The sequence below is a fragment of the Terrapene carolina genome, unplaced genomic scaffold, assembly GCF_002925995.2.
Source record: "Terrapene carolina triunguis isolate 2854851 unplaced genomic scaffold, T_m_triunguis-2.0 Scaffold42, whole genome shotgun sequence".
Lineage (NCBI taxonomy): Eukaryota > Metazoa > Chordata > Testudines > Emydidae > Terrapene > Terrapene triunguis.
Genome location: NW_020664393.1, coordinates 22,994,788 through 23,019,060, shown reverse-complemented (window position 1 = coordinate 23,019,060; position 24,273 = coordinate 22,994,788). Strand labels below are relative to the sequence as shown.

The following is a 24,273-nucleotide window of genomic DNA, read 5'->3' as shown; positions in this document are numbered from 1 at the left end:
GTGGTTATTAGGACTGGAATTGCTATTTTCAACAGCCATTGCCTTTTTTGTTTGTTTGTTTGTTTGTTTGTTTAAAAGGAAGACAGTGATATTGCATTGGCAAATTCCCCATAGAAAGAAAGAGAGGAACAAAAGAATAATAAAGGCACCTCAACTTTTCTTCATTTATGTAGGACAGCCTTATAATATACATCCAGATATCCTCCAATCACACAAGCTGAAAATTGTTCCACTTTACTGCAGTTCTGTAACCATATGGGAACCAATCCTGTCTGTGTTCTGTGCACATCTAAAATTCCTGCTGAATGACCTGCCGTGGGAGCGAGTTACCAGTGACCTAGGGCTGCGGCGGAAGGAGGGTGCAGGTGGGGGGGGGGGGGAGAGAGCCCAGGGCTGGGGCGGCAGGAGGTGTGTGTGTGGGGCAATGGTGGGGGGGAATGAGGGAGCCCAGAGCTGGGGTGTCAGGGGGTGTGGGTGGGGGGGAAGAGCCCAGGGCCGGGGCAGCAGGGGGGGCCGGCGAGGAGCCCAGGGCTGGGATGGGGGGCAGCCAAAATTTTTTTTGCTTGGGGCGGCAAAAAACCTAGAGCCGGCCCTGGTTGCCATTCACCATACCTATGAAGATGCCAACCCTAAAAAGCCTTGTGTGTGTTTAGCTTACTGAATTAGTAGTATTTCATAAAGCACGCCATACTGCTGCTCTATCTTCATCTACTGGCTGCCTGTCGAGTACCCAGTCAAGTTGGATATTTCAGTCCCATTCTTCAATGCCATAAATGGCATTACCTCCAGCTACTAGGGAAAGAAAGTCTCCCAATGACTACAACCTCCTACAACAGCTACTTTCCTCTAAGAGTGAATTTGTCAGCCTTAAGAATAAGACTTGTGAGCACAAGAGATACAGTTCTTGGCAGCTGATGAGGAATCGTTAACTCATTCCCAAAGAGTACAGAATGACCACAAAACCCACCATCTTCAAAACAAGATGCAAAACTCAAATGGAAAAACTAACAAAAATCCAAGCAGCAAGTGTAACTTTAGTTGTTGTAATGTACTCATACCACAATAATAAACATGCTGTAAAATAGTGATCAAGCTAATTTGTTGTTGAGGATCCATTAGGACCATGAGTTTGCAGGCTTTCAAAACAAGGAGGTGTAGCCCCTCAATATAGGGACTGATACTACCTCTGGCAAGTCTGGTTTGCTATCTAACAATTGCCAGCATCTTCCATGTCTTCGCCTGGTTCAGCTTCAGCCATCAAGCCCTTATCCAAGTCCAGTATTGGCCAGACATTAGAAAAAGTTAAGCAACCACATTGTCTGGGTCTAATGAAAAAAATTTAGAGTGGGATATCATCAGCATACTAATGCCACTATCATAGAATATCAGGGTTGGAAGGGAACTCAGGAGGTCATCTAGTCCAACCCCCTGCTCAAAGCAGGACCAATCCCCAGACAGATATCACCAGCCATTTCACATTCCCCAATTGATCTCACCCACATTCCCAATTCAGTGTGGCAATCAAACCCCGGAGCAACCCAGCAGTCTAAAGAACTTCAGAGTAACATATGGGGCTACTCTTGAAGGTTGATGGTGCCTCCTAAAGTGATGACTAGGTTTCCTTCTATCATGGGAATTAAAACAGAACAAGTCAGATTCCTCCATCTCTCTCAGTATGTGAGCTTGAACCATCCAGTCTAGATAAATGTACACTTACATGCCTTGACACTGAGGTAGCCACCAGCCACTGCCAAGCACTTGAGTACAGATACTTTTCATGCTATAGAAAAGCCCTGGGGAAGGAATTTTCTGGTACTGACTGTTGCCTACATAAGAAAGTAGGTACTTTTGATAAGTTTCTGCAAATGAAATTTGAAAATAGGCATTAAAAAAAAAAAAATCAGAGTTCCAAACCAGAATTAAGTGGTAAGAACAGGAATGACAGCGAACATGTGGGATTTGAATTTTCAGTTCCTCATGCCATTTTAGTTTCCAAAACGCCACAGTGGGACTGATGCTCCCTCTACATTTATGAGACAGTATCATAAACCAGAAACTTCTCTTCTGTTACCCCCACCCTTAACCAGGAATCTACCTCAGCTCTCCTCGGTGCCTTACGCGAGGAATCCCTGAAAAGAAACAGGGGGAAGAGGGAATTAAGAGATTGTATATGCAAAGCAGTTCCATTCATGCTAAGTGAATAAAATGCTAATTCAACCTCCTGTTACAAAAAAATTAAGGTATGAAATGTTCCCCAAAAGGAGAGAAGTCAAACAAGTGTATGCTGTTGCAAGACTCTCTGGCAATACCACAGATCTGAGGCTGGGCAGTGGATGTTTCAGTGGCCCAAAAAGTGCTTCTCTACCTCTCCACCTTCTGTCAAAGAGGTGGAAGTACCTTGAAAGGAGGAGGAGGTAAAAGCCATCAAGTGAAGGGTTTAACATGAAAATGAATGCTATATTGTTATTTTCTCTGCATCCAGGAGGAGCGAGTCTCAGATCTTCCAATGGATATGGAGTCCTTTATTTAAGAATACCATGTATTTACATTGAAGATATCTTCCCTTTCAAAGGAAGTTTTTCCACCCATCTCTGAGCCTCATCCAAGAAGCCAGAAAACTTCATCAGGAATAGAGATATGCCCAATGCCACCCACCCAGCACAGAAATCAGAAGCATAGTAAGGGCACAAAAGCAGCATACTTGGATATTGTATGTCCCTCGGACAGTTGCCTTCACCTTCTAATGCACTCAAAATCAGAAGGAAATGCTTCGTAGACGGGAGATGTAACCAGCTAATGCTGACCTATTCCACTAAGCAGGTTCTTTCCACTCGTCAAAGCTCCCTCATAGCCTTTAAGTATAGCCCAAAGTGAGGTATGCTTCCTGGAGGTTGGTGAGCAAGTTTTGCACCAAGAAATCAGAACAATCTCTTTTTAAAATAGAAAAAGATAGCTAACAACTGCTGCTACCTGGAATCTAAAAGAACTATGATGGCAATCTAGTCTGGCATGAGGTCGATTTAGTCCACTAATATAAGGAGTAGTCCCAATGTCCATCAATTCCATTAGTTACTTCCTCCTGCCAGCCAGCATCACTCCTGTTTTTCCCTCAACAGACAAAGCAAACTAGTTCTGGGCCAAGAACTAGGAAAAACAAGACAACTATATCACCTGGACCTGCTGGAAAAGAAAAACAAGCCAAGTTTCATCAGCATGCTGAGGTTACTATGACCTTAATGCCTCACTCTCCCTAGTGCCCTAATATACAGGTTGAGCAGGAGAAGCAACGGAACCCTGTTTGACCCCATGAGGAATCTCTAGTGAATACGCAGCTCCCAAGATCTTTCAAAGAAAGGAATGCAGAGTCACTGAGCAGCCACACATGTAGAACTTAGGAGGTATCCACAACACCTTGCAATCCACTGTATCTATGCTGCAGAGAGATATTTGAACAGTCTCCAAAATTTCAATACTTGGATGCTGCTGGCAGGGCATTCTCAGTGGAGTAACCTCAACTTATTTGCTTCCCTATTGTTCCCAAAGAGCCCATGATTGCTGGCCTCAGAACAGTATAAAGCCTTTGTTTGACGGAGTTTTGTTTACTTTCTGTGGAACTAGTTAATTGACTTGTTAATGGACCATATTCAAACCAAATATTTAGAACATTATTAATTATTTACACATGTCAATATATTAAGGATATACTTAAACAGGAAAGGAAAAAGCAATGTTATTTTACACTTGACCTTTGTCCACCTGTGTCCTTGAGGTAAGCAAACAAGCTAGCACTGCACCCTTCCCTTTAAGCTGCATGCACAGGTGGCTATACAGCAATCTGTTATCTACCATGTCTCTCATATGGCTAGGAGTGTGTTGGCACTCTGCCCCACGACCTGCCAGAGCCCACAGAAGCTTTTCTCTGCACCAAGGACAAAAGGGAAGAGGGGGTAAGACGCAGGGTGAGGGAGACAGGTGCTCTGGAGGGAGCACAGCCAGCCTCCAGGTCCCAATCTACCTCCTGCTGGAACCCGCAGCAGTTCCTCTTAGTGTTGTGGGAAGCCTCAAGCCAACAGGAAGGAGAGGCAGGTCCAAGGACTCATTTAGGTAGAATGGGGAAGCCGTACACAGTCCAGGATGCAGAGTTGCTGTGGAGAGGCTGGTCCCTACTGCTGGCAGCAGCATCCAAGGACTGGAAGTGCTGAAGTGAGCCTCCCCACAATAGCTGCTGCAGCTCCCTGCTGAGCCAGGAAAGCCTGTGCCATCACTAGGTCAGGAGTGCCCAGTTCGTGTGCTCCTGCCTACTCTGGGCTGGCAACTCCCTCTCCAGGGACCCCCGGGGGGAAGCAGGGCTGGCTGTGGGGCAGAGAGGGGAAGACCCTGAGATCTCTTCCCGCAAGGAAACCTCAAACCAGCAGGAAGGAGGACAAGTGCTCAGCAGAGTTTGTAGCGGTCTCAGAACAAAACAAAACAAAAATTGAGATGGGTGCAGTAAGTCACTAGATCATTAAGTTGGTCTGTCATTACCTTCAATCATCTTTTAAATAAGGATTCTTGAGACTCAGCAGTTAAGTTCCATATCAAGTTATGGCTGTCTGACTAATGCATAACCAAAGCTTTGTTTTAAATAATTTGGCATCCTGCCATCCTCCTGGATGGAGGAGTTAGTCTCCACTATCAAAAGGCTCAAAGTTTTGCCCCAGCTTCCACCACCTATGAGGAACATAGTCTTCTCTCACGCAGTAGCTTGCAGGTCCCCCAGCAAATCCAAGACTTGTATATACAAGACTGACAAACTCCAGCAGGGAGGACAGAAGGCTTCTCATCTCATTTTGAGACTGCTCACGCAGGAACAGCCAAAAGAAAAAAACCCAACCCTGTATATAAAAAGACTATGGAGCACTACTCTCTACAAAACATTCTGATGGGTTACCAATGGAACCATGTTACCAGGCTACTCACATGCAATAGGGATATTGGTCTGTATACAGACAAAAGGACATGCGGTAGGGAGAGACTGGGAGAATTAGAACTCATCGCAGCTATGACAAAGAAGAAAAACATAACACTATGTGGCAGTTGACCTCCATCTCGGATACCCTTCTTCCTTCCCAGTTCAGATCATTTGTATGCCAAGATGACCTGAATATACTACTTGCACATCTTATCATGTAGAAGAGTATGAAAAACCCATTCACCAACAAAGGGCATAAAAAAGTTTCCTTGGTAATAGGTACAGGGCTTAAAGCCACTGATTTCTGCAGATATCAATCTCATTTTATAGAAATTCTAGTCCTTGTGGCTGTGAAAATAATCTTCCAAACATGAACCAGAGGGCAAGTCAATGAAGTGTTGTCTTCCTTAGTCTGCAGGAAGATAGCCCTAACAGGTCTCCTACTACTCCTACCAGAGGAAGCAGTGAGTACTAGCAGAGACACTTGAAGAGGCTGCGAAAGGATATTTTTGGTTTTGGTGAAGGGGCAGAATTTAGAAGACTAGACTTGTGAATTTAAAACCATGACGGAAAAACAACCCCTTTGCCTTATAAGATGGCAACTCATGGAGAGGAACTTCAGTTTTTCCAGCAGCCATAGAAGCAATCTTACAGAAGGAGACTGGGTGTCTTCTTGTTTCAGATATACATTAGAGACTTCTAAAGCTAGAGCCCATAAGCAGATAGGCAGTCACAGTACCTTCCCCTGCACCAAAGTCTATGGGCTCATCTACACTTGCAAGACAATGTGGATTAAAAGAACAATAGCTTTTCCTGAATAACCCCATGTTTAGACAAGCCCTAGAAAGGCAGTACTTATCAGCATGGTGATCTATTTCATATCACGTTTTTGGCTAGTAGGTGCATGAATATTTCAGCGCTGGGGCCACCCCGCTACTAAACAATAGTAGGCCATCCATAGAGCAGTGGTAAGTGAACAAAAATGCTATGCAAGTACAAACTATGTTTGACTCCAAAACTCTTCCCTTACTTGTAACCGAGACACAGATTAAACTGAACTACTTATTGCCTTTTACAACCTTTATTTATAAGCCATACTTAAAATATAGACATGTGGAAGATTTTGTACCTCATCGACCCCTTAAGTTGGGGGAGGGGGCACAAGAGGTAACCCCACCTCTCTACGCCTATGTCTGTTTTTACTCCTCCCCCGGTAGTCAGCACAGTGTGGCCCAGTGGCCAGGGTCCATATACTGCCTCTCCCCAAATGGGGTAATGCAGCCTAATGGCCAGAGTCCACGCAACATGCCCCTAGGGCAGTGTGGCCCAATGTCCAGAGTTCACCTGATCCCCCCCTCCCTTAGTGAGATGTGCGGCCTAGCAGCCAGAGTCTACGCTACCCCCTTTAGAGGCAAAACAGGGGTCAGGTAACTGGGGGCCATCACAAGAGGCGGCGGCCCGGGCCCACCCAACTCCACCAGGCCCTGACCCAGGGCACTGCCTGTAGTGGAGCAGTCTGCCACTGGGTCAGTGGGAAATCCTCCTGAATCATGCTGACCTCATCATGGTGGGAGGTACCACTCCCCTACCTTCCCTGGGTCACTTCCTACCAGTTCTCCAGCAGCAGTAGTCCATATGGAATCAGAGTCTCCAGGTTCCCCAGCACCAGACACTCCCTGGGGTTCCGATCAGCTGCAGGCCTCTGGTCCAGGTTACTGGCACTTCAGCCCTCATAGATAAGGGCTGGAGCCTCTGCCGAGCATCCTTCCTCCTCAGCAGCCAGCCCTGACTGAGCAACTCTGCAGGCTTTTATACCTGACTTCCAGTTGGAGCATGCCCAGCAGAGCCTCAGGGGCAGGGCTTCCTCTGCTAGGAGGAAAGGGTTAACCCCCTTGGTACCAGTGCGGGGCTGATCCGCCCCATCACAAGACATTTAAAAATATCAGTGTAAGTATTAAATCTAAGAAACAGATTATCTATTACACACAGGCAAATTTTATTGTAGTCTTACACAGTTACAGAAGAGCCACTTCCACACAAGACAGCAGATTTAGTCGCTAGCCTTGACATTCCACTAACTTTCCAGACTTAACTCAGTCCTCACAACTTTAGCTAGTGGTGCTTAACTTGTGGCCCAATCAGCACAGAGCTGTGGCCCACATTACATCCTCAGGGCCATAGAGGTAGTATTGGACATAACATATTGTGGGCCACATATGCAGTCTACAATGGTAAATAGGTTGAGAACCACTGAGCGAGGCAAACTTCACCAAGGTGCTTTCAAACTAACCAGTTTATTTCCAGAAACTGGAAAGGGTGACCTGTATCACATACATTTAGAACTTGCTCTCCAAGAGAGGCAAGATTTCATTTGCTCTAGGTACAGAGTACTTCCACTCAACTGTCAATTGAGCTAAGGGAGGGCAACAAGTCAAAAAGAGCAACTCCATCCTTTGGTCATTCTTTCAGCAGATTGTTGGACTTCCCTTTTCACCTCTACAGGACTCCAGGCTTCACTGTTCTTTTCCCTTTATAATTTCATCTACTCACATGGCTTTAAAATACCATCTTTACACAAATGACTTTCAGCTCCTCTCCTGTCTCCTCCATCTAACCCATTCTCTGTTGGAGATCTGAAAATCTCACTAACTTAAAGTCAACATGGCTAAAACTGAAATCCTCATCTTCCCTCCAAAGTCACTATCCCAGTTGACATTGTTACCGTTCTCCATGACATTCAAGGCTGTAACTGGTATCATTTGATTCTCCCCTCTCGTTTGCCACATACTTTCAGACAGCTTAAAATGTCAAGACTTGATCGATCTGATCTTCTAGACCATACAGCCAGGATTTTCATCCAGACTCCCATCTTGACTACTGCAGCCTCCTCCTCTCCAGTTTCCCCCCCAATATCCACTTCACTGCTTGAGTCTACTCAAAATGCAGCTGATCATCATGCTGGCCAGTCTGAACAAATAATCCACTGTGAATCCTTCACCTGGCTGCCCTTTTTTATTGCATCACAATAAAGTTTCTTGTTCTTATGTTTAAGGCTTTCCCTATATACCTGCTCATAAAATTTAGTGCATTGCTCCCTGTCACCTCTTCAGCTGCAATACCAGGCTCAAGCACTTATTTGTCCTCTTCTTCCACAGAGACCTCCCACTTGCCTCTATGTCACCCCTCAAGCATGGAATGTTCTTCATGAACAAGTTCATTAAGCCACTGGTAATCTACTCCTTGAAATCTCTCCTCCAGACCCTTTCTACCCTGAGGTCTATTTGAATTTGCCATTTTGCTAAGAATTAGATTACTCAGAACCATCGAGATGCGCATCACCATATAACCATGTGCCTCTATCACTACCACCTTTGTCATCCTCCAGTAGAAAATGTATCTGGTCTTAAAATTAGCATGAACTCTGAAGCATGGATCATGTTTGTTCAGCATTTGGCATAATGGACCCACAATCCTATTTGGGGCTCCATTATGCCAAATGGGCATTACCAAATACAATTGCGTGCATCAGCCTATTTTGCCATTCTAGAACTCCCTTTCTCCTTCCCAACAAAAACAGAAGCCCACAAGAGGTATTCTGAGGAATTTATGTAACAATGCCCAAAAGTTGTTTCTACAATTGTCCAATGTTTGTTGAGACCTATATAATTATATTAAATAGTGGAACTCATCTGTGGCCCCCTTAAATTCCAAGTGTCTAAGCGTCATATAATGGGGGGGACTCTATCCTGGAAAACAGTGACTCTGAAAAAGATTTGGGTGTTGTGGTGGATAATCAGCTCCCAATGTAATGGCCATGAGCTCCCAATGTAATGCTGTGGCCCCAAGGGCTAATGTGATCCTGGCATGAATAAACAGGGGAATCTTGAGTAGAAGCAGAGAAGTTACTTTACCTCTATTTGGCACTGGTTCAACCACTGTTGGAATACTGAGTCCAGTTCAGGGGTCCATAATTCAAGGAAAATGTTGATAAAATGGAGATGGTATAGACAAGAGCCAGGAGAATGATTAAAGGATTAAAACCATGTACAATGACAGACTCAAGGAGTTAAATCTATTTAGCTTAAAGAGAAGATTTAGGGGTGACTTGATTAAAGTCTAAGTATGTAAATGGGGAACAAATATTTGACAACGGGCTCTTCAATTTAGAAACTCTGATGTTAGCGTGCTGTAGAACTGTAAGCTGTGACTCGCATCATGGAAGCATATCTACCCTAAAGGTTTGCACTGCTCTAACTACAAGAGTCTAAAAATCCATACACAACATAGACAAGGCCTTAGCACCGCAGCTTTGCATTACCACGGACAAATAAAAAAATACCTAAACTCCTTTAATTTTCCCCCACTTGCTTCCGCCACCACTTTAAAATGATTAAGTAATATAGCACCCTGGCGAGGTACTAGGTAGACCGACAGTACTGGATGTGAGAGCCCTCTATTCACAGAACACCTAAAACATAGGCAGTCTGCTATATATAATCCGGTCAGTCTGAGCTTTTTCTGTAGCTACTATGTTCATGGATACCAAGTATATGCCTCTATCTGTCCTTACCTGGAAGTGGCACTGTAGGAAGAAGATAGCAGATCAGCCTCTAAACTAATTCAGTCTCCATCCTAACACCTAATAAGGGCACCAAAAAGGGTGGTGGGCTTTGTGACATGATTCATGACAACTAAGAACTGAAAACACCACCACAAAATAAATTACCTACAGAACACAGAACAACTGCACTGAAAATTGTTACTACTGATAGTAGGCTGGGCCATGTTCAAACCAGTGACCTAGGAATAAAATATTCCATATCACATTACCATTCCCTCCATGACCCCTCTCCCAGTCCACTTTCCACCCTTCTTTTTACTTCAACATGTAGAAGAAGTCTTTCCTAGTTTATAGAATTTTCCTCTACTTAGTCCACTCACCTCATGTCTCTCCTCCAGCCTTTTAATCTCTCTACAAACAGGAAGTATTGCTCCACCTACCACCATTTGAAATACCTTTTCCACATGAATATTCAATTGGTTACTTGATTCTTTGAATGTCATCTATTCCATGCACCTTCTAACACACTCTAACATTAAAACAAAAAAACCCACCACCCACCCGTTTCCCTTCATGCTTAATCTGAAATTTTGACTTTGTTATTCCTCACTCTAAATATACAAACATTATCTTTAGGTACAATTGTATCATTAGAATAACTACACAAGGCACCTTAATATTGATTTATCTGCTCCTTGTACTATTTAGTCATATCTGCTTTAGGAACAATAAATTATATCTATATCTATTTTCTACTTTTTACTCCTGTTAGCTCTTCAGAGCCAACAATATGAAAGAGTGATCCAATTCTATTCCTGTTCACAACTGAACAGAGTTGTTTAAAACCCATGTTAAGTTCAATTTTGGCACAGAGCAAAATTTAAATTTAAGTTAAATACAAACCCTAGAACTCACCGTAGATATGGGGTGTCAATTCTGTTGAGGGGGAAAATGGAATTCATCAATTATGGTCTGTGTATTAGGGTATGAATTCAGAACTACATACTAGTAAGGATCTGACCAAAACTCACTGACATGCCGTACTCCCATTGATAAAAGATTAGAGGTAGAATAATGCCTTTATGCAGCAACTAGAAGTTTACTTATTACTTAAGTTCTTTGTCACTTTCTCATTCACTGAGAACATGTTCACCTTTAGGACCAATGCTTTTTCTGTTCTTCCACTTCCTCTTCTATTTCTCTAGTCTTTTCCTGAATCTCTTCCCATTTTATTTCCCCTCCAGGCAGGAATGCCCAATCTACCCCTCCCCCCACCATTCCAGCTGTGGGATTCAGTCTTTTCCCCATCCCATCTGCTAAAGAAATCAGTAGTTAAATAGTTAATACTGATATTTAAACATCAGTAGGATTTACAGTTAGTAATCTACTGATATTAATTGGGTCCAGGGGGAAAGCAAAGAGTTCAGGCTTAAAACAAAGCTTCTGGGAGTTGTGTAGACTCAAGATAGCACTGCATCAGTTTACACCTGCTTCATGTATGTGATGTTAACCTTCTAATCATGAAGGCAAGAAACTTAAGACAAATTAAATCTCAGATTCTGTTGAATCAGAGTAGGTTATGTGAACCACATACAGTCAAATGGCCTAGATATGGCTCACAGCTGGCTCTCTTGGTTGTGAGAAAGTGTGATGCTTTATGTCACTAACCAAGATAGTTTACTTGTATTTACATACCTAGCTGCAACATGTACTAATGCTTGTCTAAACCCACTATGATTTTTTTAAACAAATAAGTACTCGGATAAAAGGCAACACAACTTAAGCAGCACTGTAACACCTAGAACAAATTATGAGTCTTCTATCCTTGTGTGTTCAAGTAGACCTGGAAAATGACTATCTGCTGCATGTACCAATTCCAAGTATAAGGTTTTCACAGTGATTATAGGTGCAAAGAATATCTGAAATAAGCACTAGAAGGTGAAATACAATCAGAAGTTATTCTTCCTTCCTAATAGCAAGAAAGTAATATAATTCTATTACAAAGTGTTTAAACAAAACTGGACTAATGTTAGCATTAATATACAGAGACAGTTATGAGCCAATATTTCCAGATACAGATTAGCAAGATGTTTTACTGTTTAGTCACAGTTCCCAAAACTAAAAAACACGCATCAAGACATTGGGATACAAACACACTTTTCTGTCCAAATCTATCTACAGCTTCTAAGCAAAACCTGGCTCAACACCACATGATTAAATTCTGCCCACCTCTCTCTCAAAGTCAGAAGTGAAACCACACTGGATCAGAGAGAACTGACGTGAGATTGCCAAAACAAGCAGAATATTATAGAGATGTTATTGTTTTTCAGTGATGCAGTGACCTCATTCACTAGTCTTGGTTTCATATTAAATAATTTCTATATGTCCAGGACAGATTGTAAATCTCTAATATGTGCAATAGCAAAGCCACCACCAGTCTTTCCCCCCAAAGCACTGTGGGAGCCACCATCAGATATGCAGATGAGGCAGTTGCTTTCCTCAGGCAGTTGGGTCCCTCAACACAAGAGCCTTAGACTCCCTTATTCAACGAGCATCTTGACTTAACATGATCACCTTTGAGTCCACCTTTGTGTTATGACCACATACATCAATACTCTAGCCCCAGATTCAGTATCCATGTCAAAATCTAACCTAATCATGACTGAAGTGATAGGTAGTGTGGGGTACCGGACCCACCTTTCACAGGCTCTAGTCTTTAATATACACACTAAATTGCTTTTCTGGAACTGACGCTAGAGGTCAAAAGGAGAGAAAATGGCTGAGGGAACAATATTATGGGAGCACAGAAGATATGCAATAATACAACCCATCCCCCTTCAGGATTTCTCATAAGCCTTATGACTTAAAGGGTTGATAATAGCAAGTACTGTTGTCAGAGAGTTTAAGGACCACGTAGGCTGCCTTCTTAGCCCCGAGCATGTAATGCTTATATAAAGAGATGCTTACAGTCCAGGTGTTTTTTCTTGGGCCCCATCACTTCATGTGTGGTTGCTTTGCAGACGGCTCTGGCTACAGCTGATCCTGTAACGCTGTACTGAGCAGCTGCGATGCGATCTGTCAGCGTCTGACCCGACATCTTCGACTAATGTTAGTGCTGCTGCCTCTTCTGCAAGCGGGGAAACACAGGGGAGGAAGGGGATGTTCCGGGTTTAATGACTGAGCGAGGGAGACCCAGCCAGGCCCTTTCCAGGGGGGACAATCCTTCCTCCCCCATCCCTTTGTGTAAGCGTTACAAGAGCAGTCACGAGAAGCTGCCCAGGGCAAGACGGGGTATTTTAGACACTGCAGAAGAAAAGCCAGCACACACACAGCGCATCCGTCCCCGCCTCTAACCTGCGCCCCTAGCTCGACACCATCACGGCGAACAGCTGCTGCCGAGCGGAACCCACCTTCCTCTCCGCCGCCAGCCCCACTGAACTGCCCTCCCCTCCGGGAAACCTGCCCCCCTCCGGCTCCTGCCAGCCCCAGGAGGCGCCAGGGAATGAATTAAATACCCAGGCGGAGCCGCTGCTACTGCAGCAAACGGGAGCGTCCATCGCCTCCTTCCCCGCGTCTCTCTGGTGGGAGATTATCACATCATTGCGCCATGTTATGCCCTCCCTGCGCCTCTCCCCAGCCCGCTCCTCCTTTACCGCTCCGGGAGGCAAGGGTAGGCCGCCCATCTGAAATAGACACCAGCCCCGCTCCCCGCGTCCACCCAGCCAAGACATCCATCCCCCTTCTCTCCAATGCGCCCCACCGGGCCCCTGCACCGGCCTTAGCCCACCCGCCACCCCCAGGCCCACTGCAGCTCAGGGCACCCCCCGCGCTCAACAGGGACGCTGCGGCTGCAGCGCGCTGACCCGGCCGCGGGCAGTAGCGCTGGGGCGGCAGCAGCAGACCTGTCACCGCGTCCTTCTCTCCTCCTCCCCGCAGCGCTGCCGCTCCCAGGGAGGGCACCCGCTCCTCCCGCCGCGGCGCCGAGCCCCCTCCTCCGCCGCCGGCTGCCCGCAAGGATGGGATGGGTCGGGACAAGGCTCCCGGCCCCAGGTGCTGGGCGGCCCCGCCCGCCTGCCCGCAGCGCACGGCCGGGAAAACGCCGGAGCTCCCGCGCCCAGGGGCCGCCGCTATTTCTAGCCTAATCCCGCGGCGCTATTGCTGCTGCTGCCGCCGCCCGCCCCGCCGCTGGGATGGAGGGATGGATGTACCAGCCCGACGCGCCGCCCTCGCTGTCTCCGCCGCGCTCACCCCCCTGCTCCTCCCGGCCCCTCCTCAGGTTTGTGGCTCGGCGGAGTCAGGTGACCCGACGCGGACAAACCGGGACGTGCGGTCCGCTAGGTGCCGTAGGGAGAGCCCCCCGCGCCGCGCTCTTAAAGGGGACACCCAGCAGCTTGCACCGCCAGCGCCCGGCCGGCCCCCGCCCCCAAGGTGAGCTACCAGGCAGGCACAGCCCCTCCGCCCGCTCTTAGGGTAGCTCAGCTTCAATTCCCCTCGGCTGTGTGGTTTTCTCTCCGTTTTTTCCCCTTGTTTCTTGCACCATCGTCTCTCATTTCCCTCGGCTCTGTCCTTGCCTGGTTTGCCTCTTTCATCGTCTCTCTGGCTCTCTCGCCCTTTAAATGGGGGTGGGGTATTTTTCAATTTGGAACGTTTCATTGTCAGTTTGCAAAACAATTAGTATTGAAAATAATTTTTTAATGTTGAAATACATTAGAATTCCAGGCCCTTTTGAGGATGGTCAGGTCATATTTGTTTCTCTGACTCCCTCCTCCCACACAAGAGTTTTTAAACTGCCGATATTTAGACTGTCAATTTAAGCCCCTTACAGCTGATCTACAGTTACCATAAGAACTGTACTGCCATACTGGATCAGACTAATGTCTATCTAGCCAGTATCCTGTTTTCCGATAGTGGCCAGTGCCAGATGCTTCAGAGGGAGTGAACAGACCAGGGCAATTTTGAATGATGCACCCCTTGTTCTCCAGTCCCAGCTTCTGGAAGTCAGAGGGGGTTGCATGGTGTTGCATCCCTGACCATATTAAGTTCATCAATGGCTATTAGCTATCTTCCATGAATTTATCTAATTTTTTTAACCCAGTTATACTCTTGGCCTTCACAACATCCCCTGGCAATGAGTTCCACGGGTTGACTGTGTGTTGTGTGATGAAGTACTTCCTTATGTTTGTTTTAAACCTGCTGCCTATTTTTCATCAGGTAACCCCTGGTTCGTGTGTTATGTGATTATGTACATAACACTTCCCTAATTCACTTTCTCCATACTATTCATGATTTTATAGACTTCTATCATCTCCACCCTTCTTCATCTCATTTTGAAAATGAACAGTTCCAATCTTTTTAATCTCTCCTTTTATGGAAGCTGTTCCATCACCCAATCATTTTCATGGCCCTTTGTACTTTTTCTGATTCTAATATATCTTTTTTGAGATGAGGCAAACAGATTCAAGGTGTGGCATACCTTGGATTTATACAGTGATGTTATGATATTTTCTGTTTTATTATCTATCATTTAATGGTTCCTAACATTTAGTTTTTTTTATTGCTGATGCACATTGAGCAGATGTTTTCAGAGAACTATCCACAATGACTCCAAGATCTCTTTCTTGAGTGATAACAGCTAATTTAGACCCCATCATTTTGTATGTATAGTTGGGATTATTTTTTCTACTGTATACTTACTTTGTACTTATCAACATTGCAGTTACACTACAGAGGATCCTCTTTTAGAGGTGCAATTAAAATGTCTTTCCAGAGCAGCTTCCTGTTATCTTTTTATCTTATATTTGGCACTAATGGATGCCACATTATCCACAGATTTTGGAGATTAAGATTTGTGATAAAGCACAGGAACTGAACAAATTATTCCAAATTTCTCCCTCACAACTTTAGTAGTGTAGTGCTTTAAAAAAATTAAAAGCCTTTTTAAAGAGATTTTAATTCAGTCAATGTATGTGACTATGAGATTCCACTATTAACATTTTTGACTCATTGATTATAGAACTGAGTAAGAAATATGGACTCCAGATTAATATACTAAATTTAATGCAAGTTTGGAAAAGTATCGTATTGGCTAGAGTAGAATTAGAATTTTTTCTAAGACAACTATTCCATACAAGTAAGAGAAGATGACAGATAGAATTAAAGGTGAGACCAGTTAGCAAATTGAACAAGATAATGAAATCCCAGCAAAAGGCTAATTGAAAACAAAATGAAAAACATCTTATAGTTCCAAAGAAACTAAAACAGCAATTGATTAGACATCATATGCTGTGGTGACAAACACTGTACAATACTACAGGTAGATAGAGGGTAGAGAAGACCTTTGCCACAAGGGGGCCAAAGGGACTTTTAACATAGTGGAAACAAACAAGAGTTATCAGAGATTAAAACAGAAATGCAAAGTGGGCTTTTCAGAATTAAGGTGGTGATATTTGGCTCTGAATTTGATTTCATCATGGTGAGACTTTCATCCTCTAGTGGATTAAATGAACCTATACAGATATTATAAGGGTTATATTGGTGTAAATTTATTGTTTGGAAATTCTACATGCTTAAACTCATTTGTGTGGCATCAGAACATTTTTAAGCAACCAGTTTCTCCATGCTGTGACTATTGCACAGGCTTAAAGCAGAAGATGGTCACTGGCTAAGACTGAAGCTGAACCTGATGGTTTAAGCAAACGCAATATAGGTAAAAACATTGAAGGGTTTCTATTATTTTTAACTGATTTTAAGTGGATGAGATTAGTGACTGTTTCATAAAATATATATCCATACATATTAAAATGAAATTCAATAAAGACAAGTTCAAAGCACTACACTTAGGAAGGAAACAATCCAAAGCTTAACTACAAAATGGAGAGTAACTGGCTAGGCAGTAGTACTACTCAAAAGAATCTGGTGGTTTTGAATTCTAATCGTGTCCTCCAGAGTGCTACCAGCTAGGCATCATCTTCAAATTTTATAGCATACACTCTACTCCATTATCCAAGTGATTAACAAAAATATTGAATAGTACCAGATTCAGGACCCTAATAAGTACATCTTCCCATCTCTCAAATACAAGACAATAATCCTTTAGTTTTACCCAGATTATGAACTAATGGTTTCATTGATATTGTACCATGTCTACAGTGCACTACTGTTTCAGATGTCAGTTGAAAGTTTAAAATAATTAGTTGTGGATTTTAAAACTGCATATAAATCAAATTGCCAGTATGTGTCATTACTAAGAAAATCAAAATCCAGGAAATCCTGAAAGCTAGGTAGCAACACATATGTTATCATAAATAATATAAATTACTGTTCTAAATTTCATGTAACAATTAAATAAAATTCTGCCTTCAAGTGGAAAATTTCATTGCATCATTGAAACACCCTGAAGTGTGGGTCTTCAGAGATCAGGAATATATAAATTCCTCTAGGGAGAGGGGAAGTAAAGGCAGCTGTAAAAATTAAAAAATAATATACAACAAATGGACAAAAGGGAAAGTTGATGGTAATGAATATAAATCAGAAGTTAGGAATTGTAGAAAAATGATAAGGGAAGCCAAGGGACACAAGGAGAAATTTATCACCAGCAGAGTGAAGGACAATAAGGAGGAGTTTTTAAAATATATTAGGAACAAAAAGAATATTGACAATGGTATTGGTCCATTACTAGATGCAGGGCCGGCTCTAACTTTTTTGATGCCCCAGGCAAAAAAGAAGAGCCCCGCCCCATCATACCCCCCCCCGCGAGCGCCGCACAACCGAACCCGCCCCCCCAGCGCCACACCACCGAAATCCCTGCCCCCCCGAGCACCACGCCACCCAAAGCCCCGCCCCCCCAGTGCAGCACCACCCGAAGCCCTGCCCCCTCCAAGCGCCGCGCCGCCCGAAGCCCCCGCCCCCCTCCGAGAGCCCAAGCGGCGAAGTGGGGGGGGGGGAAAAAAGATAAAGCCGATTGGCGGCAGCTCAATTGTGCCACTTTATTCTTCGGCAGCAATTCGGTGGCGGGTCCCTCGCTCCCTCTCTTCCTCGTCAGCAGCAGCTCAAAGAGGAAGAGAGGGACCTGCCGCCAAATTGCCGCCGAAGACCCGGACGTGCCACCCCTTTCCATTGGCCGCCCCAAGCACCTGCTTCCTTCGCTGGTGCCTGGAGCTGACCCTGCTTCGGGCCTTAGAATCTATGAAATTGGAATTAGTTTTCTGAATTTAATTTTGTATTAAAATAATATAGTTGGGTGGTATCTGAATTGAATGGTACTGGAAACAATGATATTGTGCTGCTATTACAACAAACTATAAAAAACAAATTCTGCTCTTTTGAGGATGTGTTAATTATCAGTTAAGGAAAACAAAAATGTATTATCAGGATTGAATCATTCACTTAAGAAGAGACAATATTAGCAGTCTGAAATATACCATACAGCAACCTTTTCATCTATTCTACAAAGAGCTCTCTGTGGGCATTTAGTATTGTCCATGAAAACACAAAACAAAATCTCAAACACAAAACTTACATATTTTTAGAAGAGCCCATAGATGTTTAAAGTCATAGAAAGCCAGACAGCTGTGAAATGTTAATATATTATAATGAGGCTCAAAAATGCAGGTTACTGCATCCCAAAAAAATCTGTTGCAAATTACATGTTCAAAACTGTTCAAATTACATATTCAAATCCACCTGAGAACGATGGTAAAATTTTAAGAATTTCAATGCTTTGGTGATTTCTTTTTAGGTTCTGTTATCACTAATGTAGTCAACACATGGATTTAAAGATACAAATGTTTTCACAGGTGAAGAATTAACTCAGGTTGAAACATTCACAAAAAAAAATTATTTCAGCTCCTGGATTATATAAATTACCATAAAAATTTGGCATATGCAGTGGGAATGGGAAGGATCTAGGTATTTTCAAAAGTGAAGAGATTGAAAGACTCAGGTGAGGAGCAAGCTTTGAATCTTCTCACATAAGTAAATCCAAGATAAGAATTAGGTTGCTCTGTGTGTTTGCTTATAATATATTTTTATAATGAGAACATATCAGTGGTGCAAATAGGTCAGTCAGGTACGCCGTACCAGTAAGCTATTAATAACCAGTATGCTGTACCAGTAAGCTATGTATAACCGGTATGCTGTATCGGAAAGACACAGGTCATGGGGCCACTGGGTGATTCCATGCTGGCAGCTCCTCTGGCGGTGTCCTACCGCCCCCAGCCCTTCCACGCAGCTGCCCGGTGGCACAAGTTATGCTCCTTTTGCCGCTGTGGTTCCTGGGAGAGCCCTGAACCACAGGGCTCTCCCGGGAACCGCAGCGGCGAAAGGAGCAGAACATGCAGCTCCTCCAGTGCGGCTGTACCGCCCCAAGCCTTGCCCCCACAGCCCTGTCCTCCAGTGGGGCTGTTGTACAGACTCTGGACAGGACTCAGGAGACGTAGCTGCGGGGAAGGGCTGGGGGCGGGGCTGGGGGCAGTACAGCCACGCTGGAGAAGTTGCTGGCGTGGGGCCACCCGGTGGCCTAACGTTCTGCTCCTTTTGCCACTGTGGTTCCAGAGAGCCCTGTAGTTCAGAAGTCTCCGACGCAGCGGGAGAAGGACAGAGCGCTCCCCAGGTACCATGGGATGGATCATGGGAAGGGGGAGAGGGCGGGGCCCCGGGCTGAGGGTGGGGCAAGGTCACGTGAGGAGTCACGTGGGTGGTCACATGCAGAGGTCATGTACCCCCCCCCCCTTTAGCTGGTGCAGAGTACCAGTAAGAAATGAATTCTACTTGCACCACTGGAACATACATTTACCAGTTATTTGTTAACTGTGCTCAACAGTGAGTGGCAGCGCCATGAATGAAGATCCACTCTGCACAAGTCTATAATTTAAATACATGTTGTCTTTAACTGTTGATTTGTATAAAATATATATATTAATATTTTTAAGGAATGTTTTTAATTTACCTTTCATTTTAGTGTGGAGCATTAGCTTTTACAGTAGTTTATTATGAGAGGTGAGTGTTTTTGGGACGCTAAAAAGGCAATAATGGCAGAAAAGCACACATTTTTTCTATAGTTTATGGTTTCTTTATTTTCTAGTACCATCTTTCTATGTCAATAGAAGACATTCTGGCATTTAACTTTCACAGCTATTCATGTTTCATCAGTGGCAGTAAGAGTGACTCTGAATTCCTGTCGGATAAAAATGACAAGGGTTTAGAATGTCCTGAATTTCAAAAGATAGGATAGTTATTTTTAACTGGAATATCATTATTTAAATACTGATAAAAAAGAACACCACATCAAGTGTTAAGGCTTATTTTAAGGCCATTCTAAGTCCTTACCAATTTCACTTTAATGGGACTTGGAGCAGCGCTAGCTGCCACTAAGGAAAACACGTTTTAACTTTAAAGGAATGACAAAGTATTTAAATAGTGATATAGTTTTCTACTAAAATCTGACATTAGGTAGCCTGTGTGAACTGTAGTGTGAAATTCTGGCTACTTTGTGAAGATGGTCAATCTTGGCATTGTCAATTTCTGTCAGAACAACATCTAGTTACATCACCAATAACTACGTCAGCACTTAACAGGAGTGGACTTCATGTTGAAAAATTGTCGATAGTTATAGTGAAAGGAGGAAGAAATTAGAAGCCTCTGCTCTTATCAAAATATCTGAAGAGAAAATAAATGAGAAAATACTTAATGCTGTATTCAATTTATGTATTACAAATTGGAATTAAAAGAATGCAATAAAGAGATCCACAGGTATTTTCAGTTATATTTAGTCAGTTCAGAACCTGAATCCTGAGTTAGATTTTGGAGTCCAAAACATCCATGAGGTTTGTGAAGTCATGAATGATATTATCCCGAGCTACACTAAGGGTGATATGCAAGGATGAAATCAAGATATACGGTATTTTAAAGTGGTAAAATTGTTTAATTTCTGTTGTTGTCTAGTTCAGGAATGAGTAACCAGTGTCATGAGAATAAACAAAAAACACTATGAAAAGTTATTACATATGCTTCTTTATTGTGTTTGGTAGGTACTGGCCCATATGACAGCATGATATTTATATAGATCCAATCTGATGCCCACTGATGTTAAAGGAAAGACTCCAAATGACTTCAGTGGACACTGGATCAGGCTCCTGGACAGCTGGGTCGCATCCCTCTAGGTTGACTCCCCAATTTGTTTTATTTCTAGCAAAGTTTCTTTGGGAGCAGCTTGTCTTTAACTTGATACATACTCAAGGAAGTGGGAAACTGTTTTCCAAAAACATCTGTTTGTTGCCTTAGAACAGGAGAGAGAGCAGATAGTCCCTTAAACTTCATTACTTTTTATGTTTGAAGCCATATTGCTTAATGTGGGCTTCCACTTTTGTGTTGACCAATCCCAGACCTGTGCTCAAAGTAGTGGAAAGAATCAATTTATGAACTGTTGTAGTGTCACTTGTGCATGAATGGAAATTATGTCACATTTAACTATGTAATTCATCCCTTTAAATACAGCTACTATATCTCCAGATGTTTGGGGCCAAATTTATTAGTGGTAAATTCCTTTGGAATCAATTGTTAAATGTGTTGAATTTGGCTCATTATTCATATGTGTCCCAGTAGTTCTTCTTGAATACGCTAATGATAGAGCGCCAATGAGGAAGTAAGTGAAGTGGCACAAAGGCTGGAGAATAAAAAGTAGGTGGACTAGATATGTTCATATGGATAAAAATAAACTCATCACAAAACTCTGTGAACTCTCAATTTGATTTTTTTAAATATATTAAGCATCAGTAATTAGAAATAGTTTTACCAGGAATACAAACACGTATGTACCAGTTAGGGGTGTGACTCTGTATTCATCATTTTATATGAAACACCTCTTTGATGGATTTGAAGGACTTAGAAAATTAAAAACAGCACAGAAAAGAGAGGAAATGGACATGTGAGGAAGTTGTATCAAAGGGCTAACAGATTCTATGTTGGTCAACTGAACCACATCCATCCTTGAACACATTGTATAATATTGGATTATGAGAGGATAGCATATTATATATTTTATATGAAAGTGATGACCCCCTTGAAGATAGGTGTTGTCAGATGCTACCATGGTGCTCTGCTCTGTTCAATGTTGATATCAATCGGCTGCTTGCGTTCACTCTGTGTGCTGCCCCAGCTCTGCGCAGATAGCTGATACAGCAGATCCCAAGAGAACCCCCAATGACCACAGACTCTAGTAAGGTACGAAGGCACGTCGTCCAGGTTTATTGTCAAACGAAGCACAGTAATAGTTCCCTCTAGACTTTACTCTAGAGGACGTACTACGAATATGTGCCCCCTGGCAATATTCAGCTCAGTCAGTGGCGGGACTTTCCACTGCTCCCTAGGCTGGACAAAGATATCCACTCAGGGATGCATTCTTATACACAGATACAAACAAGTTTCACATCACTCCTGACGTATTGAGGTGCAACCCCTCTCCGGAGCAAGGTACAACCCCACTACGAAGTAAGGTGCCGCCTCTCACCTTATACATGTTGGTTCGAACAAAACAACTCTATCCATCATATTACCCTTTTGGCCCTGTCTTTGGGATGGGTCAGCTTGTTCCTTGTGTGTGGAATGTACAAGTATGCGAATGTTCTGATATCTGGTGTCCAGTACCTGCTAGGTATGCCTCTTTTTGCAGCATCAGCCCTTTCCTTGCCAGCTTCTGTGAGCAGGGCCTGCCTCTGGCTCACAGCTTAACTTTGCTTTATGTTAGCAAAGTCTTGACCATTACTTTAGTTCAGGCCTTAGGCCTCATACCAGTCCTCTGATACAAGGGTTTATGTCTCAGGGCCTCCTCTTACTACAACAGGATATCTAAATTCCAGTTTGTATGCAATTCTGTAAAGAGGAGGGATAGCTCAGTGGTTTGAGCATTGGCTTGCTTAAACCCAGGGTTGTGAGCTCAATCCTTGAGGGGGCCATTTAGGGAACAGGGGTAAAAATCTTTCTGGGGATTGATTCTGCTTTGAGCAGGGGGTTGGACTAGATGACCTCCTGAGATCCCCTCCAACCCAGATATTCTATCTTATCCAGTGTGTTAGCTCTCACAAAGACAAATTTTAAAATCTTTCTAATTCCATAAGGGAATTAAGCCACTGACTGATTCTGGTATGGCCTTGGTATTCCACATTATTATTAAGAGCTACTTCTAGCTCCAAAGTTGAGAGGTAATGCCCAGAACTCAAGTGAAAATGTAAGTTCTTACACAAAACTCAGATCTATAGTATCTGAGTGTCTGGGGAATTATGTCAGAGTTGAGAGTGAAGTTAATTCTCTGGAAAATGTCATTTGTTTTACACCACCCAGATCATGTGTGTGATGGATTTGAAGCTGCTCTGTATTATTTTATGAATACTGCATGTTGGCCTCGGTATTGAGATGCTTTCTGCATGACTAAAGTGGTTTAACACAACAGGAGACTGTCTGTTGAAAAAAGCAAGCAGGAAGGGAAAAAATGGCTCAAGATAAACCATTTCTCTGCAATTACTTAAGAGTTGTTAAGGGACAATGCCAGGACTATTAGCTTTGAAGATTTTGCCTCAAAATGGTTTGAACCAGGACAGAAAAGGCCCCCAAACACAGGAGATCAAAATAATTCTGGCAGGTTTAAAAAGGAACACTCAAGGGGGAGGGGGGGCGGGGGAGGGGGGGGGGGGGGGGGGGGCTCTCAGTCTGAAAAAGCTAATGTCTGCCTAGGTTACCATCTGGGAATAGAATCATAGGGCTGGAAGGGACCTTGAGAGGTCATCTATTCCAGTACCCTGCACTCATGGCAGGACAAAGTATTATCTAGACTATTCTTGGCAGGTGTTTGTCTAACCTGCTCTTAAAAATCTCCAATGACCACAACTTCCCTAGGCAATTTATTCCAGTACTTAACCACCCTGACAGTTAGGAAGTTTTTCCTAATGTCCAACCTAAACCTCCCTTGCTGCAATTTAAGCCCATTGCTTCTTGTCCTATTCTCAGAGGTTAAGAAAAACGTTTTTTCCCCTCCTCCTTGTAAAAACATTTTACGTACTTGAAAACTGTTATGTCCCCTCTCAGTCTTCTCTTTTCTAGACTAAACAAACCCAATTTTTTCAATCTTCCCTCATAGGACATGTTTTCTAGACCGTTAGTCATTTTTGTCACACTTCTCTGAACTCTCTCCAATTTGTCCACATCTTTCCTGAAATGTGGCACCCAGAACTGGAGACAGTACTCCAGTTGAAGCCTAATCAGCATGGAGTGGAGCAGAAGAATTACTTCTTGTGTCTTGCTTACAACACTCCTGTTAATACATCCCAGAATGATGTTCGCTTTTTTTGCAACAGCGTTACACTGTTGATTCATATTTAGCTTGCGGTCCACTATGACCCCCAGATTCCTTGCCGCAATACTCCTTCCTAGGCAGTCATTTCCCATTTTGTATGTGTGCAACTGATTGTTCCTTCCTAAATGGAGTACTTTGCATTTGTCCTTATTGAATTTCATCCTATTTAATTCAGACCATTTCTCCAGTTTGTCTAGATCATGGGGTCTTGCTTTGAGCAGGGGGTTGGACTAGATGACCTCCTGAGGTCCCTTCCAACCCTGATATTCTATTATTCTGAATTTTAATCCTATCCTCCAAAGCACTTGCAACCCCTCCCAGCTTGGTATTGTCCACAAACGTTATAAGTGTACTCTCTATGCCATTATCTAAATCATTGATGAAGATATTGAACAGAACCGGACACAGAACTGATCC

At 43.4% G+C, this 24,273-nt stretch overlaps 1 protein-coding gene across 5 annotated transcripts in view; it reads right to left on the bottom strand.

Moving 5' to 3' along the window:
* SNAP91 (synaptosome associated protein 91) overlaps window positions 1-13,756 on the bottom strand; it is a 129,027-nt gene extending 115,271 nt beyond the window's left edge. For all 5 annotated transcript variants that reach the window (XM_024193228.3, XM_024193230.2, XM_024193232.3 and 2 more), the window contains exons 1-2: window positions 13,721-13,756; window positions 12,480-12,639 (exon numbers count right to left, since the gene is read on the bottom strand). In XM_024193228.3, coding sequence (XP_024048996.2) covers window positions 12,480-12,609 — 130 coding nt within the window. In that variant the 5' untranslated portion in view covers window positions 12,610-12,639; window positions 13,721-13,756. The remainder of the gene's footprint in view (window positions 1-12,479; window positions 12,640-13,720) is intronic.
* Window positions 13,757-24,273: the final 10,517 nt, after the last annotated feature.